General features: G+C 43.5%; 1 protein-coding gene across 11 annotated transcripts in view; it reads left to right on the top strand.

Annotated features, from left to right (window-relative positions):
* MPP4 (membrane protein, palmitoylated 4 (MAGUK p55 subfamily member 4)) overlaps positions 1-20840 on the top strand; it is a 33980-nt gene that overhangs the window by 11136 nt on the left and 2004 nt on the right. For 5 of the 11 annotated variants that reach the window (XM_014528745.1, XM_014528713.1, XM_014528712.1 and 2 more), the window contains 12 exons: positions 1708-1772; positions 3055-3072; positions 5364-5402; positions 7464-7484; positions 8856-8870; positions 10232-10273; positions 11887-12045; positions 13183-13263; positions 14809-14902; positions 15291-15399; positions 17046-17180; positions 18960-19123. In XM_014528745.1, coding sequence (XP_014384231.1) covers positions 1708-1772; positions 3055-3072; positions 5364-5402; positions 7464-7484; positions 8856-8870; positions 10232-10273; positions 11887-12045; positions 13183-13263; positions 14809-14902; positions 15291-15399; positions 17046-17180; positions 18960-19123 — 942 coding nt within the window. Of the gene's footprint in view, positions 1-1707; positions 1773-3054; positions 3073-5363; positions 5403-7463; positions 7485-8855; positions 8871-10231; positions 10274-11886; positions 12046-13182; positions 13264-14808; positions 14903-15290; positions 15400-17045; positions 17181-18959; positions 19498-20840 lie in introns of those variants that run through there. The other 6 variants (XM_014528738.1, XM_005858228.2, XM_014528718.1 and 3 more) reach the window with 5 other exon arrangements.

The raw sequence follows: 20840 nt of genomic DNA, 5'->3' as shown, positions 1-20840 counted from the left end.
GCCATAGGTGGGGTCATCCACAGTTCATCCTCAGCAACGGTGCGGGCAGGGAATCGGAGAACGCAGCAGGCGTGGGGGTGGGGATATGGTCGAGCTTGTGGAAGTTCTCTTCCAACTGCTCTGACTTTCTCAGTGAAGAAAGCAACCGTGTCATGAGCTGAGAGTAAAGGGTGGGTAAGGAGGTGCTGGGAAGGAGCGAGGAGACAACTTGAAGCGTTTCTGTGAGAGCTGGAGAGCGAATGGATTAGGTAAATACCGTATGATCGACATTAAGGGCCCACTTAAGGTTAAAGGGCATACATTTGGTCAGTTTCCTTGGGGGCAGGCCAAGATTAGACAGAGAGTTGGATTTAACAGCCCAGGGAGGAGCTAAAATGAAGGAACATGGCATAAGGAGGGAGGTGAGGAGGTCAGGTCGGTGGAATGGTTCTAGAAAGATCAGTGGATTATAGGTCCTGTGGGGTCAACGGATTATTGGGGTTGGGAAGGTAGGGGATGCTGGTGAGAGAAAGGGATGCTGGGAATTGAAATTATGGAGAGATTGTGGCTATTGGTCTGAGAAGTTCTAGGGTATGACAGTGGGAGGCAGTGGCCCAGGTAGAACTCGGGGAAGGTCATTGGGAGCGAGGACATCCAGGAACCGAGCAGCCTGGGTGTTAGAAGAGGTATTTATGTGCCTGATAGAGTCTTCGGGAATTAGGGCAGAGCTGTGCTGAGAGCGTGAGGTGAGCAGGAGTAATCTGAGGTCACCAGAAGGAGGGGAGGATAATAGTCAGAGCTGGGGATTCTAGGGAGGAGGGAGAACAGTCTGGAGATGCCGTGAGAAGCAAGGACATGGACCCAGCTCCAGGCGTGAGCAGCGGTGCGCTGGGCCGGCTGACAGCCACTGTACGCCCCTCTCTCAGCCACGGTCAGTGAAGTCAGGGTGGCAGCTGGCAGCCAGCCACGTGGCAGCGCCGACACCAGAGGAACTGGCAAAAGCTACATATCGGGGCTCCCCCTGGAAAGGTGCAGGCACAGCTGGCCTCAGGGAGGCCTGGGCTTTCCTAGAGCGAGGATGTGAAGAGCTCGCTCACAGGTGGGGGTGGGTGTGTGTGAGAGGGCTCAAGGAGGGGCATGGTGGGCAGTCTACAGGGATTAGAGTGTAGGGGATAAGGTGGCCTGAGCTCTGGGGGCTGAGGACACGAACAGGGACAAAGGCCCAAAGAGATTGCTCTTCATGGTCTCAGGAGGGCAGATGTGGCGAGGAGGCTGTGGTGGGGACCTGCATGGAGCACACGAAATGCCAGGTTTATTGGATGAGGAACAGTAGCAGGAACTGAGGCCGTGTGTCTCTAAAGGAACTGCGGAGGGCAGGCATCCACAGCCGGAGGGAAACAACCTGCTAGAACATTCTCGTGAGACCAGCTGACGAGGGGAGGGAGCCAGCGGGCAGGGCTCCTGTCCGGAGGCCTGTGGCCTGTGAACTAGTGGTCACAGGCAAATTTTCACTCTAAGTCAGTGTGGCTCTAACACTATCCCATGAGGCAGGAGAAACATAAGAAAGGCTGTATATTTAGAGAATGTATTTGACAATGTGTTGGGGGAAGAAATCTTTTTCACGTGGGTGGAGGCAGCAAAATTCTAGGAACATTCTGACCTGGATCTATACCTCCTGGGTTGACCTGGGTTCACTTTTCTTCTGATAGTGCATTTCTTTTTTCGTAGGAAGCAACGAGAATTCTGGTGGTCTCAGCCATACCAGCCCCACACCCACCTCAAATCACCCATCTGTGAGTGTGCTGATACCTCAAACCCAGCATGTGCACCGGGGCAAACTGACGTCCTCTCTCAGGGCTGGCTTCCTGCCCAAGACAGGATCTTTATTTTTATTTTTTAAATATATTTTTATTGATTTCAGAAATGAAGGGAGAGGGAGAGGGAGATAGAAACATCAACAATGAGAATCATTGGTTGGCTCCCTCCTGCATGCCTCCCACTGGGAATTGAGCCTGCAACCCTGGCTGGTTCATAGGTCGATGCTCAACCACTGAGCCACGCAGGCCAGGCTACTTCATGTTTTAGCAAAGTTTGTGTATCAGGCCAGATTGACATACTTCTCTAATTCACTTTCCTATTTCATTTCTCAAATACACATGGGAATGCTAACAAAGCTTCTAATCAGTATCTGATAACTAGTATGGCCTCTGGGTGACATGTAATTTGCTCATATATCCTAAGTGCAATTTTTTAGAGTTTTTGAAAAGCCCATCCTGAAAATCGCTTGCAGGCCCTATTAAATTCTCACCAATCCCTAAGTCCAGGAATGTCAGGGTTGGAGCCACTGACTCAAAGGGTCACCTCTTACAGGGATGTTTCTCATGGAGTGCAATCACTTTCTAAACTATTAGATCTTTTTTTTTTTTAACTGTTGTAGATGATTCTACAATAGATATTATTTCATATCTGCCTGCTCTGCTTAAATGTTACCTTAGGAAAAAGAAATCCCAGGAGCAGTTTACTGAGTTGAGAGATTTGGGCGTTTTTATTAATGAAGACTTATTGAAAAATTCCAGGCCTGTGCTAGTTTGCAGATGGTTATCAAAAAGTTATTTACTGAAGATGCACTTATAGTTGTCATCCCTCTTTCTTTCCCACTTTCTTTTCTTCCCTCCCTCTCTTTCCCCCTCCCTCCCTCCCAGTCAAGATACGAGTTCCTAAAATATGCTGAACTAAGCACATTAATTCAGAAGTGAGTAGAATGTTCTCACTAGAACATTTCATCCCAAATCTTTTATAGCTTATTGAGATGAAAAGTAGGATTTGCCAGAAACAAGTAGATCCCCAATTTTAATAAGGCTCATAAATATATTAGTTTCTATAGGCCATTCATTTATCATTTTGTTACTAAATCTTTACTAAATTTCTGGAGAATAAGCCCAGAATATTAATTACTATAATTTTGGCACTTTGCTTTCCTATTGTAAGTAACTTAATATGAGAAACTGAATATAGACTAATGTGTTCTCTCTCTCTCTCTCTCTCTCTCTCCTTCAATCATTTGTCTGTATCCAGCGATTTCTATGGAAGAAGGTAAAAAATAATATTTGGGAAAAACCCTCATCTCCAAAGTCTCCTAGAAATTTCCTGTAGTTCTCCCCATCAGTTCCACTCAGTTCAGCTACTTATTAAGCTCTTACTATGTACCTAGTGGTGTGCTCGTCACTAATGCCCCAGTTTATAAAAAGATGTCAGTCAAAAGAACGCACACAGTGTAGTTGTCTTAACACTGAGAGGAATAAAAGAAAAGAGAACTAACCTTTACAGTGTGCAGTCCCACAGTCGAATGCAGCCCACCATAAGAACTCAGAAAAAAAAAAGTTATGAAACTGCTTTACATATACTGTCTTCAAAATAGCAGCACCCTAGCCAGTAGTGTGGACTTGTTGATTTTGAGAGAGCAAAATCAGTAGCTCTATTAGATCCCAGAGTGACAAGTTTAAAAATCAGGGCTACTTATGCTGTTACTATAGCTTTTGTTTGCCTTTAAAAAAACAACAACAAAAAAACCTAGTTATGTCCTAGGAACTAGTGAATTCATTATTGCTATAAATTACTACTCTAGAAAATAATCTCTAAATGAATATAAGGCATTGAATGACACTGTTGGAAATCTCAGCTATACTGCTTGTTTATCTGTGCCCCTTCTATATAAAATAGTATTATTTCATCAAATGTCTCGTATTGAATATTTTATTTAAAAACATTGATTAATGGTGTGCCTTTTCAGGAGGTGATAAGTACTACTTTATAATATCATAGTTTATTATATAAAATACTAGAGGCCCAGTGCATGAAATTTGTGCAAGGATAGGCCCTCGCAGCCCCTGCTTCATCTGGAAGGTCATCCAGAAGGTCATCCGGACGGTCTTTCCGCTGTAGAGCCGTTTGGTCAATTTGCATATTATGCTTTTATTATTATAGATAATATGTACTTTTAGGACATACTTAACACGTTTATTAAAGCACTATTTACTGATCTCCAGGGAAGCCCTGGCCACTGTGCTAGGCACAAGATGCACAGTGCTGAAATAAAACAGATTTTTATATTCAAAGGAAAATTCAACTCAGTTTAATAAATAATCCATGTACCTACTATGTGCAGGACATTGTACAAAGACCTGTAAAGTATGCAAACATTAGTAAGACATTTCCGCTCTCCAGGCATGGTCTAGGAGGGTGACTACGGCAAACACCCAATAGTTACATTATAAGGTAGATAGATGTGCAGCAGCAAAGTTCCAGGAATTAGGAAGAAAATGCCGTTCTGTTCACGGCAGGGACATTCATTTTGATCAGTGTTTCAGAGGGACCTTGAACATTACAGGCAGAAGCAACAGCGTAAGCAAAGGCCCAGAGGAAGAACCAGTGATGCCGACTCTAACAACAGCGTAAGCAAAGGCCCAGAGGAAGAACCAGTGATGCCAACTCTAACAGGAGTGTAAGATCTGTGAGGGATGGAAGTGGTCAGTAGCCTTCAAAGTTGGGTTGGGGTCATGTTGTAAAGCCGCAATTTTTCATTTCATGGCACATAAACTAATTACTAAAATTCTGCGGCACACCAAAAAATGTATTTTTTGCCAATCTGACAAATTTTATAATTTCGATTGATTTACAAAGTGACTTTTAAAAAATCAGGTGCCTGTACTTGTATATAAGGATTTCTGGTACCACGAATTAACTGATCATATGCAACCTTATTATGCTACCCGACCAATGAGATGCAACTCTGTTCTATGACCTAAACACACAGGTCAGTTCAGGGCATTCACACTGACGGCTATTGTTGTGTTGGCTGCTGTCATTTTCTTATTTGACAAACTAAGGGAAGAGAGGTCAGTGCCCCTGGGTAAATAGTCAGGTGTTGAATGACTTAAAAATTCTTGTGGCTCACTGGTTGAAAATCGCTGTTGTAAAGGGTTTTCAGGATTGAATGGTTTTAAAAATTATATTCTCTTAGACATAACCAAGCTAAAGGTAAAAATAGTTAACATTTATTGAGTGTTTGCCATGTGCCTGAACTTTTCAGTATCTTACCTATTCCTATCCTATATGGTCGGTATTATCACTATCCCCATTTATAGAAAGAAACTGAAGCTTAAAGGCAAACCCCTTTGTCCAGCATTCGAAAGCCAATGCTTTAAAATTTGTAACCATTTTATGTTATGTAGCCGCCCACATCATACATTTTCATTTAATACAGTAGAATAGCATTTTTATAAGGTGGTCCGTGCTTTACTGACATAAGCCTACCCATAGGGGGTTTTGTTTGTGATGCTAACACATCTTAAGGTCTACTCTTCTCTTTCGATGCTCTTGTATAGAAGACGACATGAAGATTGACGAGAAGTGTGTGGAAGCAGGTAACATTTCCTCTTGATAGTTTTACCAGCAGAAGAAATATGGAGCACCTCAGATCCAGAGTCCCTTAAGCTGAGTCAGCCAAAGGGGCCTCAGGCCTTTCCTCTGTTAGAGATGTGTAAAATGAATCTGCCCACCCTCTCCTTTTTCTGAGGTTTTGACAGTTGGAAGGGCAGCCCAGCTGTGGGGATGTCTCCAGGTCTAACCAACCTTCTAGAAATCTGTACCTTGGAAATGATCCCAGCAACACTCGGGTGTTACATTCAGTAACATTCAGGTGGAACATATGGAAATCACCATGTGAAATACTATAAAATATTGAGGTATCAATTTTTAAAAAAATATATTTTATTGATTTTTTTACAGAGAGGAAGGGAGAGGGATAGAGAGTTAGAAACATCGATGAGAGAGAAACATCGATCAGCTGCCTCCTGCACACTCCCCACTGGGAATGTGCCCGCAACCAAGGTACATGCCCTTGACCGGAATTGAACCTGGGACCTTTAAGTCTGCAGGCCAACGCTCTATCCACTGAGCCAAACCAGTCAGGGCTGAGGTATCAAATTTTTAAAAAGCAAAATATATGTTTTGTTATTGTCTGATACCATCTTCTGATAGAGTCTAGTATAGATAAATAGTAGCGGGTTCCAAATTTTGAGAACTATATGAAAACCTTTTACATTTCTATACTTAATTTATTTTTATAAATTGGGAGATTTTTCTTATCTAGTGTCAGAACTAAGATTGGCTCAAGAATCACTTGGGCCAAACTGGTTTGGCTCAGTGGATAGAGCGTTGGCCTGCAGACTTAAAGGTCCCAGGTTCAATTCCGGTCAAGGGCATGTACCTTGGTTGCGGGCACATTCCCAGTGGGGAGTGTGCAGGAGGCAGCTGATCGATGTTTCTCTCTCATCGATGTTTCTAACTCTCTATCCCTCTCCCTTCCTCTCTGTAAAAAATCAATAAAAAATATATAAAAAAAAAAAAAAGAATCACTTGGGTTTTGTTGAAAGACTAGTTGAAGAGACTTTGGTCTGATAGGTTAATTTGTCTTGGCTTTATGGTCCTGAAAAACATTCCACCGGGTAAGTTTTAAGGATTTTATTGACTTTATGCAACGATTCATGAATTGGTCAGCATCGCATCTAGCAGATGGAAAAGAGCTCCGAGGAATTGTACAAAACGAAAGACTTTTATATGCAAAAGGGAGCAGGAGCAAGGAAGTTATACTAGCAAAACGTGGGTTGGTTATGGCAAGGTCGTTTCATTCAGGAGATGCAGGGGCCATCAGGCAGGAGAGGTCAAATTATAATTCAGGTAAGTCTCAGCTTGGTGATATGGGGCTTATCTTGGAGATGATTCCATCTTAGTACATAAAAAGCCACCTCATATTTTTTAAACAGCTTATTTTTATTATAAACCATGCTGCAATGAATACGTTAGATGCAGCACTGCCTGATCCAAGGATGTATGCATTGGTGATGTTGCTCTATATTTCAAGTTGCTCTCCATATAAAATCTAGTTTCTTAATCCTCAGTTTCTCTTTACAACACTAACAAGAACATTTTAACTGATGAGAAAGTTGGGTTTTATCAAATCTTTCCCAGTCACTCAGTCAAGCCATTCAGATACTTATTCTCCTTGCCACACTTCCCTGGGTGAGGAACCCCCAGTCTTCCGCAGGGTGCACCCCTCCTGCATCTGCAGGCCCTCGAGCAGCAAAGCTGTGCAATACCCAACCACCTATATGAGCTCCCCACGACATTCCTCCTGTCCCTCCCCGCTGAGCCTCGTTTTAGTTATTCTCTTCTGTGTCATTTATTTTAAGCTCCTACTGTACCCTTGCTTGACATCATGGCCCAACTGCTTAACACCGTCTCTCATTTAAGGCTTATATGTGCCATAGAGACACCGCTGACTTGGCCTTGATTTAGGAACACATTTTGCAGTTGGTGTGTGTACAGAAGCACAGGGACAGGGAATTATGCTGTTAAACTGCAGATTGAGTATGACTAGTAATATAATGATGCTTTTGGTGTTTTGCCTCCATGGAAAACCATAGACGAAGAAACATTTGAATCAGGTAAGTAAAACATGAGTGTGTGGTTCTGATTTTAAAATGTATATAGTATTTCAGATTTTGGTGTAATTTGAACACCTGTTTAGGGATATGACACAAGCATTGTTTAAATTCATCAACAGTGTAGTTGTGAGATGTAAATTTCACCTTGGCCATTAGGGCCATTTCGGAACTGTGAGGGCATTGTTGGTTGTCACCTTGGTTAGGGGCACCCCTGGCCTTTAATTGGTCGGAATCGGGAAGGCTAGCAATCGTGCCGTCCATGACACCGTCCGGCACAATGGTTTAAATTTCCTGCTGAACAAAACTCAGTACAAATACGCGAGAAGTTCTTCGGTACACAATAGTGAGGTAAGTTCTCACCAGACGGACACGAACAGCTGGTGGCTTAGAAGCCAGTCACCATGGAGAGAGACGTTTGAACAGAAAAAAAGACACGGCCTTGCAATGGCTGAACATCAATTCCACACACTGTATATAGCATACTGATAGCAGATAACCTGGATAGTGAGCTATGGGTGCCGAATCCGTTATTTTCTTTAATGTGTGATTTGTTATTACTGATGATACACGGTATCATCAAGTGTCTGTCCCTCACAATAATGTTGACATCATTAGAGCAGCATAGACCCCTCAGAGTATCTTTAAAAAACTGGCCACCTTCTGGGGCCTGTTAGCATTACTCACCCTCTTTCAAGTGTGTGCTTCCTCACTTTCTCCCTTTCATCATCTATAACTGCTTTGGCATGTTCCCCCTCATTCACTTAAGGCAAGTTCTCTTCCTCTTACCGTATTCAAGGAAATGTCTGTGCTCCGTTTCGCCTGTCTTCAAGGGGCCAGCTGGAGATGGGAGGGTGCGTGGACCAGGGAAGGGTAAGGAAGGAGGACGCTCAGGCTCCCCTGTGGCAGTGCCTGCCCCAGGCCCCTGCCCCAGGCCCCTGCCTCACGCCCCTGCCCACTTCCTCCACTTCCTGGCTTCCCAGGCTGCAGCCCAGCGGCCTCTGGGGGAGGGGGAGAGCGGAGGCTCAAATAGTTGCCTTTCTATAATTTTTCTCTCTCAAGCCTCATTCCATGCCAAGCAGAGAGGAGTTTTCATGGATTAAAAAGCCTTCAGGGAGAGTCCAGATAAGCAACTTGCAGAAAAAGCTACTGTGCCCCCAGCAGCAGGGTCATGCCAATGGCTCTGGGGGGTGAGGGGGAGGGTGTTGTTCGTCCTGCCAGGACTCCCAGGACTCCCAGCTTCTCTAAGGGGGACGTGACTGCCTCGCTTTGTCATTTGTCTTTATTTGATGGCTGCTTGATCTCAAAGGCTTAACTTTTTCGTGTTTGTTTGTTTATTTATTTATTTATTCTTACACTTCCTCAAATGTCCAGAGGAACTTTCAGAAGGTAACTGTTTTTATTTCCTGGGTAAGCCAAATAAAGCTATGTTTAAGATCTTTCAGCGCCTCAAAGTGAATACCTGACAGAATACATTTTAAGATACATGATATTTTAAGGCTGAAATATTCAATTTCATAGAAAATATTTAGAAGTAAACAATGAAAGAAATTCAGCTTGATGAATAGATCCCTAAGTAAACATTTCCTTTTAAACCTACTGGCATATTTCGGTTAGAAAAATATGCTTACTTACCAGAGATGGAATCGATATTGTTGTGTTTTCCTTATATTTTAAAGTGTGTGGGTGTTGTTTTTTTTTTAAGAAAACAAAGGTTAAGAGGAAAAGCTTGTATGTGTCAGTTCATTCTATGAACAAATGCTCTTTATGTATTTTTTCAATGATCAGAACAGAGTTGCGTAAGTGACAAGAAACAGATGTTAGCAAAAAGTAACTGGAAATGACATTTCTGTAACATTTCTCTCTGGAGTTTATAACAATTTCACTGAGACCCCGGGGGAAGCAGAGGCAGGAGTTTCAGGGCTGCTGGACAGTGTTTCTTCCTTTTTGCCTCTCCCGTTCTTGGACCGTCAGAAGTAAATGGCAGCAGTAGAGCAAATACTAACTATGCAGAATGAGCCATTTAATAATCCTAATAAGGCTAATATGCAAATTGTCCCCTTGGGAGTTTGACCAGGAGTTCAATCGCTCGCTATGACGTGTGCTGACCACCAGGGGACGGTGTGGAACATGGCGGGTGACCAGCAGCGGTGGCGGGGTGCTGAGGGAGTGAGGGAAGGAGAAGGTGGGGAGGCCGGCAGGTGGGGAACCTGATTGGCCCTGATCGCTGGCCAGGCCTAGGGACCCTACCCGTGCACAAATTTTGTGCACCAAGCCTCTAGTGGAGAAGATAAAATCCCATCTCTAACAAAGAGGTTACTTACAGGACCTGCAGAAATCAATAGCTACAAATTAAAGCCAAACCCAGATATCTGTTTGTGTTTTTTCATCAGTTTACTTTGGGCATGTTTAAGAATATACCCAATTTTTATATGTTTTTACAATGACTCAATATCTTTCTTATAACTTTACATAAGCCTAAAATTGGTTCCTGTTCCCAACCATACGAGACAGACTATATGAAGTGTACTGCTAACATTCTGAAGAGTGTCTCCATGTAGTTTGGAACACAGGATAGGATGGAAAGTGCTTAGGAAATTCTTCAGTCACTCACTCAAGGCTAAGACAGCGGTGCTGCCATCGACTGCAATAGGGTCACTGAAGATTTGGGGAGAATCGCATGCCTCTGTTCTAAGTAAACTTCTCCTCCTTCCCCATGTGTTCTGCTCCTGTCGCTCTCTGTGTCCCAGACAAGGAGGAGTTTGTTGGCTACGGTCAGAAGTTCTTTATCGGTAGGTGAGGATGAATCAGAGGTGGGTCTTTGTCACTCCCTAAGTTATATTCATACCTGACAACCTTCTGATAGCTTGTTTTGCTGGTGGACATTTCCAACCTTGTTCCTTGTTCTGGTTTTCCTCTATCTTTTGTGTGTGTGTGTCTGTGTCTGTGTGTGTGTCTGTGTCTGTGTGTGTGTCTGTGTCTGTGTGTGTGTCTGTATTCTGATGTGTTGATCATTCATTGTTATTCATCTGGTTTCCAGTGGATACTTCTTAATTATTTCCCCAATATAAATCTTTTGTATTCTGCCAGACTGTCCCACAAGTGCTCTTTAGTGATACAATAAGCAAATGTATTGAGGATAATAAGAGCTGTTTTTCTTTGTTAGAGAAAGGATTGTGGAAGGATTGTGGGGCGTGGGGGTGGGCTGAGGCATGCTAAGATAAATCCTATAGTGCTGAATTAGCCTTGAAGGTATTGGTGTCAACTCATGCTTTTCAACATATATAGATGCAAATATAGATGTGTGTGTGTGTGTGTGTGTGTGTGTGTGTGTGTGTGAGAGAGAGAGATATACATATATAGTCCCAAGCTCTATCTACTGAGAGAGCCTGGGAGCAGCTTTGGCACTACCAGAAAGCCCTGTGGTTCAGTGGGCAGATTAAGCAGGATTCCAGGAGTTTGCAAATCACGACTAAAATGTCCAACTCTGCCACTGGACACACAGTTGTGAGCAACCACCAATCCTGTCTGTGTCTTAGTGTTTCCATCGGAGAATGTGAGTAATAAGCCTGCTCCACTGTGTCTACCCTGGCCCGAGCCACCAGCCCCCCTCATCTGGGAGTAGCCCCCAAACTGCTGCCCCCTGACCCTATGCCTCCTCGGCCTACAGTTTACATCCCGCCTTCAGCAACTGGAGGAATTCTTTCAACATAAACCAAATCATGTCACACCCACCTCTTGACCATCCAGTGACTTCCCACCCCACTTTGACCACAGTCCAACATGGGACCGAGGCCCTGTGTGGTCTCCCCAGCTTCCTCTCCAACCCACTTCCTCCCACTGTCCCTACTGCTCACTGCCCACGGCTACACACACTCCATGCTCTTCCTCAGCGCTTCAAGCCCGCTCCTTTCTCTGCACCTTTGCAGTTGCTGTTCCCTCAGCCGGGTCTGCTCGTCCCCCCAGATGCCTCCTTAGCTGGCTCCATTCATCCAGACACCTGCTCAGTGTCGACGTTTCGGACACTTGACTGAACCGCCTGCCTGAAGAAGCACCTTGTCAACTCTCTATTCACTGATCCTCCTCCTAAGCACTCATTGTTGTTGATTTTTGTCTCTCCTCCTCCATAAGGTGTAAATTTCATGAGGAAAAGGCCTGGGTTTAGTTGGCCGTTATCTGACCAGCACCTGTGCAATGCCTGGCACATAGTGGGCGCTGGGTGCCACTTAGAGGTAACGTCTGGGCATCTTGTTTTTCCTTCCTATCGCTTCCTCTCTCCTACCGTCACACAGGCATGGCTCTGCTAGTCAGCACTTCAGATGGCAGTCACTGCGTGTCCACCAGGTTGGAAGCTGGATGGAATCTCTCCTGCCCGGATCTCACGTTCTGTGCTTTTCCCCTCCAGCCGGTTTCCGCCGCAGCATGCGCCTCTGTCGCAGGAGGTCTCTGCTCCCCACCCTGTGCTGCCCCAGCAGCTGCCCCAGGGCGGCCGGGGCCCCCTATGAGGAGGTGGTGAGGCACCAGCGGCGCCCCTCGGACAAGCACCGCCTCATCGTGCTCGTGGGTACGTCCCATCCAGGCGGGCAGTGTCTCTCCTGCTCCACCGTGAGGCCTCCCTTCTCCACTCAGTGGTGAACGCAGAACTCTTAGGGGCTGCCACAGGGACAGCTTAAAAAGTAAAGGCTGTTTTATGTGTGTGTGTTTATAGATAAACCCTTAGTGCATCATGCTTTTATTGTCTACAGTTGAATGTCACATGCCGTAGTGTATTTGAACTTGTAGAATAACAAGTTGTATGGTGATGAGGTCATAACTGAGTTTTTGTGTGTGTGTGTGTTTTTGCCTGATTAGAATTTGTTCTCCAAGCATAAATGACTGTGCTCCCAGACTGGATCATTAGTCTGTATAAGGGGAAAAAAATCCTTAAGATCCATTTTTAAAAGAAATTTGTAACCATCTCCTTTAGAGAAGTGTCAAAAACTCCTGGGCCGTATCATTGGTGCTAAACAACAAGGCACATAAGTGCGGATTGACCTTTTGTGACCCAGATCCCCACCAGGCGGTCCCGGCAGCGGCAGTCACCTCGTCTCACTGCCACCTTCTCTGCGATCAGGGCAGGTCCCTGTAGGGCTAACAACGTGGCTCATAGCCAGGACCTGCAGGGTGTGCAGGGCACAGTGCAAAACGGGACTGCAAGGCCCCTTGTTCAAAAGTTACTAGGGATTTACTGCAGCAAAAGAAGAGCATTTAACCAAGTGCAGTCCCCGAAGCATGGGCCCTGCGAACCGCACGGGCTCCGTGCCCAGGAGGTCAGCCCTGCCTCCAGTGGCACGGGGGGTGTTGACTCAACCGCCTGTCGCCTGTCGTGCCCCTGACTTCTGTCAGTCGCAGGACCGCTCACTGTGGGGCCTGGCTTCTGGGTGGCAGATGCTCTGAAATGAGGTAGAGAATTCGCTCAGGGTCCACGTTAGACGAGGTTGGCTGGGGTGTCAGTTTCCGGCAACTCCCCACCTCATTTCTGCACGTTGAAGAAGTGTGGATCTTTCTGGGCTGCTCCAGTGCATGAGACGGGAAGCTCTGCCATTTCCCTAAGAACAGTCACTCTCGGGTTTCTTCAGGGGAAGGACTGACATGGTGGTTTCACCGCCTCACTGCACCTGCCCACATCTGACGAGTTCTGTCTGTGACTGTTTGTGTGTAGGGCCTTCTGGTGTGGGAGTGAACGAACTGAGAAGACAACTCATTGAACTTAATCCCGGCCGTTTTCGGACTGCTGTGCCACGTATGTTTCGTCTCTCTTCCATAGCGGTTCATGTTTCGGTAAACATTTCTTTGCGTCTGCAGATGCACCGAACTCACTCAGTTATGTCATATCCTCTTCATTGTAAAAATATAAGACACAAGAGCAGTTTTTAAAATTTCTAACTGTATTTATTTTAAAGAGGGAAATGATTTACTAACTAGGCTTTTAAAAGGTGACTGTCCTTTTTCCATTTGTTAACAATCATATAAATGACCTTTCAGGACCACTGATATAAAGCAATAGTAACTACCATTTGTTCAGTACTTGCTATCTTCCTGGCACTGTGCTTGACTCTTTTTTGCTTTTTTATTAAAATGTATAATAAATGCACATATAATGTTATGTAACTATAAGTGTGATTGCACCGTACATCATGGGAAGCGTTTGCGGGTGCTTCCCTTTCACCCCAAGGCAAGACAGAGGACCTTAGGGAAGCCACTTAAAGAGCTTAATATGGGTTTCCTGCAATTTAGGTGTCAAACTGAACCTAAAAATATCTAAAGGACAGAGCTTGGAGGAAGCGACCAACGGCTGTAGTTTTGGAAGTAGCTGCCCTTTTAGAGTCTGTCACAGCAAAAAATGTTGTGATGTTTCCCAAGGACCAGATGCGGGTGGATTATGTGGGAGAGCGACCCCTGGGGTTGTCTTAGTTTTGCCAAAGAGGAAGTCTCAGTAGGAAGAGGCCAAAAGGGGACCCCAGATTCTTCAGGGTGTGGACGAAATCACAAATGACTGGCTGGAATGGGGGTGGATTTGAATACACGTTCGTTGAATAAATGGATGAGCAGACAATGGATCACTTTCAGGTCTTCAGTGGACTCCTATGATCCAGACCAGATGCTATTTAAGTTGAAGACTCTGTAATCAAAGTGCTCATATCAACCAATCAGACTGAATTCAGACCCCACCGCCCGCTCCCTTCTGGAGGTCCCTAAAACGAGTCACCATTTCCCACAGACTGCGGACGGTCCTTGGCTTTCTCCATTTCAAATCTGACACAATCCGGTGCCGTAGAAAACAGTCTAGGAGGAGTCAGAACACCTAGGTTCTTGTTCTCAACGTAGCTTTTCATTAGTCTGTGTATGTGAGCAAGTCAGTTCCTCTCTGAAATCTTCAGTTAGCTATGGTCATAGCATTTCACCTGGCCAGGAGTGGGAGGGGTGAGAGGAGATCTGTGAAGTGCACCATGTAAACATAACATATTGCTGGGATTGCTACCTGGGAGGCATATTAGGGCTCATACATAATTCACTGTTGCTTATTTAGAAGTTAGATCAGGTGTTCCCTTAGGGTATCCCTATCCTGGCTTAATACCTAATATATTCTTGTCCACACCATGAGCCTTAAATAAAGGTTTACAGATTGAATAATTTTGATATGAGAACTACTTTCTTATCACCAAGTCAGACTTCTTTTTGGTTTTAGTATTTTATTTGTCTACCTACTTATGTATTCATTCACTTATTTTGTAATGAATCGAAACATTTTGAAGACTCTAAAATCTTTAAAATTTCTTTCTGACAGATACTACTCGTTCCAAAAAGAGTTATGAAGTAGATGGGCGTGAGTATCACTATGTGTCAAAGGAAACATTTGAAAGCCTCATGTATAGTCACAGGTAAGCTCCAGGTTTAGAATCTGCGTCTCACCTCTGCTTGTTTTACATTCAAACTAGAGTCTCTAGTTTATGCACTGCTCAGAGCTTCTGAGGAAACTGATTTTTGTTTCTGAAGAATTAACCAAAGAATGTAAATTGATATACTAGTAAGCCAGTCACCGGGCTCTGAGAGGGAGCAGAATAGAAGTGCAAATTTTAGAGAATTTGGAGAATTCATTAAGTCTTAGATCTCCTAATATTTTTTTCTCCTGTCAAATGTCCACTAATTGTTTTTGTGCTAGCAAAGTTCAGTATTTTATTCCATTCTGTTGGGGTTTATCTTCATGTTGCTACTACTAATATCTTACCTGTAGAAAGAGTTCTTGTTTTCTTCGTCCCGCCCTTGCAGGATGCTCGAGTATGGGGAGTACAAAGGCCACTTCTATGGCACCAGCGTGGATGCTGTGCAAGCCGTCCTCGATGAAGGGAAGATCTGTGTCATGGACTTAGAGCCTCAGGTGGGTCTGTGGTGGAATGTTTCCCATCTTCCCAAAGTAATGAATGCATGCCATTCTTTTGGGCACGTGCTATAGGTTTTATTTTGTTACTGTTGGCCTTTTAAGGATAAGACTACTTTCCATATCCAAGGGCCAGAATCTTACATAAAGAATCAATTGTCACCCTAGCTGGTTTGGCTCAGTGGATAGAGCATCTGCCTGCAGGTTCCCAGGTTCAATTCCAGCCAAGGGCATATGCCTGCGTGGTGAGCTTGATCCCCAGTAGGGGGTGTGCAGGGGGCAGCTGATCAATGATTCTCTCTCATCATTGATGTTCCTATCTCTCTCCCCCTCTCCCTTCCTCTCTAAAATCAATAAAAAATATTTTTTTAAAAAGAACCAATTGCCAATAGCTTATGTATAGTCTCCCTTTCTCTCTAAAATCAATAAAAATATTTTTTTATAAAGAACCAATTGCCAATAGCTTATGTATCGGTGGGAAATAAATTTAGTTTCTCAGATACAAAACCAGAACTTAAGAGGTGGCCATAAAGAAAACTTAGAATCTTGCTTTGACCTTGATCACAAACGCATCAAGATTACTTCATAAAAAGAATAAGATGTTGCTTTACACAAGGAGGTGAGGTTTCTATGTTGTTATATCTATAGCTACCTCCTCAAGACTATATGTGGAATGGAGCAGGAGTGAGCAAGTTAAGATAAGATAAAGAACATACAATGTGTAGGCCCAATTTTGATGATACTTGTATTTTCTTTCCCTTTTCTGTAGTCATTTAAAAGTATACTTGTGTGCTAAAGAGAATCAGGGAACGATAGATTTGTTCTTACGAGGGTCAAAACTGGTGGTCAGTGTGATGTCAATAGTATCAATGGCAAGAGGAAAGGGAAGTGAGGATGAAACAGAGCTGATCCTCCTTGAGAGTGTCTGTCTTTGTCTTTGTCTCATGAGATCATGTATGGAATCATATTCTTGAATTTCAATAAGATGTCATGGCTAGTGAGGGGAAGAGTCGGGATTTAAAGTAAATTTTTATTCTAGAATCCTATCTCTTGATTATTGTTTTTTTAAATATGTTTTTATATTGATTTCAGAGAGGAAGGGAAAGGGGTTGAGAGATAGAAACATGATGAGAGAGAATCATTGATTGACTGCCTCCTGCACGCCCCCTACTGGGGGGTGATTGAGACCGCAACATGGGCATGTGTCCTTGGCCGGAATTGAACCAGACCAAAGGCCAATGCTCTATCCACTGAGCCAAACCGGCTAGGGCTCTCTTGATTATTAAAATGTTTTTTAGAGTTGAGAACTTGGGGGCACATGAGAATATACTCTGGCTACAAATAATTGCTAATTTCTGGTCTGAGAAATTTTGAGAACATTCATGTTGACTCTAGGAAATTAGGACTTGTATGTGTGTGTTTTTAATTCTCACCAAAGGCTATTTTTTTTTTTTATTGATGAGAGAGAGAGAGAGAGAGAGAGAGAGAGAAAGAATTGATTGGTTGCTCTGACCAGAGATTGACCCCACCCTGATGAGGAATGGAACCCACCACCTTCTGGTATATGAGATGACGCTCCAACCAACTGGGCCACACTGGCTAAGGTAGGAATTCTGTTTTTAAATGTGCACTTAATTTCTGTGTAGGGTATTCAAGTGGCTCGAACCCATGAACTGAAGCCCTATGTCATATTTATAAAGCCATCTAACCTGAGTTGTATGAAGCAATCTCGAAAAAATGCCAAGATCATTACAGACTACTTTGTGGACATGAAATTCAAGGTAAAAATCACTGTACTGTTTCCACAGCCTCCTTATGTTAAGGGATATAACTTTTGATTCTAATGAATAATGCCTTATGATTTATCTTTCCTAGACATCACTTATAAATATTAAAGTAAAGTTTAATAACTATTATAATGCTACTCTTGTTTTTTCTTCTTCTTATTTTTTTTTTTTTTTGGAGGGTGAGTATCTAGCTTAACCCTTCAAACCACAGTTTGCAAAGCCACATAGAAATTGGGTGTGCACAAGCCTGATATCTGTATTTAAAATGAATTATTTATTTTATAAAAACATTTGGGGGTTTACTTCTTAAATGCTTTAGCGAATATAGCTCATCTGTAATGAGGTATCTTTATATATACATTTCTAAACATGAAAACTTATGTTAATGAAGATGGTAATAATAGAGGGGCCAAGCCAGGTGGGATTAATCAGTGAACTTTTCCTAGGATTGCTGATTTCCCCCTCACAACCCCAGTTTTTTAAATTAAATCTACTTTAAATATTTTAAGTCATAGCATATATTCAGCAAGGTGTATAAGTCTTTGGTGTACAGCTCAATGAATTTTTACATGTCTATGCACCCAGATGGCCATCGTCTAGATCAAGATATTACTTCCACTTATTTTTGTGTGTGTGGTAAAAAACAAACAAACCATGTAACATAAAACACAAAACTTACCATCTCAACCATTTTAAGGGTATAGTTCAGTAGTGTTGTTTATTTACGTTGTGAAAAAGATCTCCAGAACTTTTTTGTCTTGCAGAACTGAAATTAAACATATGAAAGGTGCCATGAATTTGCATGCCATCCTTTACATAGGGACCATACTAATACCTGTATCATTCTAATTATAATGTGTATGTTGCCTAAGTGAGCATAGGTATCTTTATATTACCCTTTATCTCTCATTATTTGTATCTTCTTTTACTTCAATGACTTCTGTATGAAAGTCTGATTCTCCAGTTTGCATTTCAGACAGTGGATTCCATGGATATATTCTCTGAGTCTAATGGGCATTTAAAACTGTGTTCTCTCTCATTTTTTATGACAGTGTAGACAAATTAACAAAATTATTTCTGGATCATGTGTATGGTCACCTTGTAAAGGAGTACTGCCACAAGATTTCAGTGTCTGCATTTATATTTGTGTTTATGATTGTATTGACAACAAGTTGTACTATTTTAATTGCTGTGGACAAATTAGAAAATAGAAATGAACTTAAAGCATTAGTGTCAAGTGAAGGCCAAATAACCTTCACTGAATGAACATTTCACAATGGTAGAAATAGACAATATTATAGATGAATTCAGTCATCATGAAGCAAAGTGTAATTTAGGTATGCCTGTTCAATAGAACCATCTTACCATCCTCATGCTAAAAGTGACCAAATAACATCATTCTTATTAATGTTTACTTAAAATTTATGTTTAAGTTTTATTTACATTTAACTGGTAAACATTTTTTGGTTTTATGTTGTATATGGTTTGAGCGCTCCAAATGTTTAGATAATAGGATAATTTAAGTCCAAATGAGATCTTGAGAGGATTGGTCTGTCTACAAACCATCATTCAATTTTGGAAAACCTTGACCAGGGAAACATTAGTAAGACTAACGAAAGAATCATATGTTTTTTGGTTTAAAATAGAGGACACTTATTTGACCTAATTTTAAAAAAATAGTTCGCATCTCAATGTAACAGCGTAACAAACTGCTATCATCTCTACTTCTCTCGTTGAGTTTGTACTATCCGCATTCTTTCACTTCTCCTGAAGGATGAAGACCTACAAGAGATGGAGGATTTAGCCCAAAAAATGGAGACTCAGTTTGGCCAGTTTTTTGATCACGTGATTGTGAATGACATCTTGCAAGATGCATGTGCCCAGTTGGTGTCTGCGGTTCAGAAGGCTCAGGAGGAGCCTCAGTGGGTACCAGCAACGTGGGTTTCCTCTGAGACTGGGTCCTAAGGGCTCCTGCTTCGTGTTGGAGTTTTAACAACGTTTGTCTATTTCAGCTCTGGAGTAACAGCTGCTATCTGAAGCAGCAGTATTTGCCTTATTATAATATGTGTAATGTTTAAAGTCCTGAAGTTTTTAAATTAATCTTACTTGAAAAAAATGTTTGCATTGTATGGTTATGTAGTTACCTGTTTGGCTTTTAGAAAAAAATGTTTGCTTTTACCTTACATATAGCAATTGGTAGGTATATGAACAAGGTCGAGTCACTGAGTATGAGAACCTTTTATAGTTTTCATATGGTTGTTGTACAATTCAGATAAAATGAGCTTTCCTAAATAAAATAAATAGTATTTAATTTCAGAAACTGTTTTTTACCTTATGAAACTTGTTTTAGGAAAGCAAGTTTTATAAATTTTACAAAAAATGACTAACTTCAGCAAGAAAGGTGGGTGATATACACATTTCACATCTAACATCAAAACCTACAGAAACTGCACTGCCTTCATTTTACACATGAGACTACAAGGAAAAAAATATTCTTCTGATCAGGGGCTGTAGTAATATTAAGTTTCCTAAAAGCCAACATCTACATTTATGCTTAAACCAGTGGCCCGGTGCACGGATTCATGCACATTGAAAGGAAATTAATTAGAAGGTAGCCGGCAGGGCGGGACTGGGCAAGACTGGCTGACATGCCCAAGAGCCAACCTCCCGCGATCCCTCCCCTGCCCGGCTGCACCTGGGGCAGCGCTGCAGCTCAAAGGGTGAAGGGCGTCTGAGGTCACCGCAGCTCGGCAGTAAACCAGATTGGGGCCCCGACAGTACCCCAGCAACAACATGATCCATGGCAATCATGCAGTCCATGAACTGGGCAAGACTGGCTGACATGCCCAAGAGCCAACCTCCCGCGATCCCTCCCCTGCCCGGCTGCACCTGGGGCAGCGCTGCAGCTCAAAGGGTGAAGGGCGTCTGAGGTCACCGCAGCTCGGCAGTAAACCAGATTGGGGGCCCCGACAGTACCCCAGCAACAATATGATCCATGGCAATCACGCAATCAGGCTCCCTCCTCTCTGGTTCCAGGGTGCGTCACCTGAGAACCGAGAACTGCTGCAAAGTCACCGCAGCTTAGCAGCTCCTGCATTGAGCGTCTGCCCCCTAGTGGTCAGTGCACGTCATACCTACCGGCCGGTTGGACGGTCAGGCGGTCGCTTAGCCTTTTATATATATACTAGAGGCCCGGGGCACAAAAATGTGTGCCCTCTGGGGGGGGGGGGGCGTCCCTTAGCCCGGCCTGTGCCCTCTAGCAGTCTGGGACCCCTCAGGGGATGTCTACCTGCTGGCTTAGGCCCACTCCCCGGGGGAACAGGCCTAAGCTGGCAGTCAGACATCCCTCTGGCAGCCTGGGAGTCCTCGGGGGATGTCCACTTGCCAGTGGGAAGCAGGCCTAAGCTGCAGTCAGACATCCTTAGTGCTGCTGAAGAGGCAGGAGAGGCTCCTGCCATCACCGCTGTGCTGGCAGCCATCAGCCTGGCTTGTGGTTGAGCAGAGCTCCCCCTGTGGGAGCGTACTGACCACCAGGGGGCAGCTCCTGCATTGAGCATCTGCCCCCTGGTGGTCAGTGTGTGTCATAGTGACCAGTCATTCCCAGTCATTCTGCTGTTAGGGTCAATTTGCATATTACCCTTTTATTATATAGGA

The sequence above is a fragment of the Myotis brandtii genome, unplaced genomic scaffold, assembly GCF_000412655.1.
Source record: "Myotis brandtii unplaced genomic scaffold, ASM41265v1 scaffold1162, whole genome shotgun sequence".
NCBI classification, from domain to species: Eukaryota; Metazoa; Chordata; class Mammalia; order Chiroptera; family Vespertilionidae; genus Myotis; species Myotis brandtii.
Note: the sequence above shows the minus strand (reverse complement) of the source record. Positions and strands in the feature narration are given on the sequence as shown.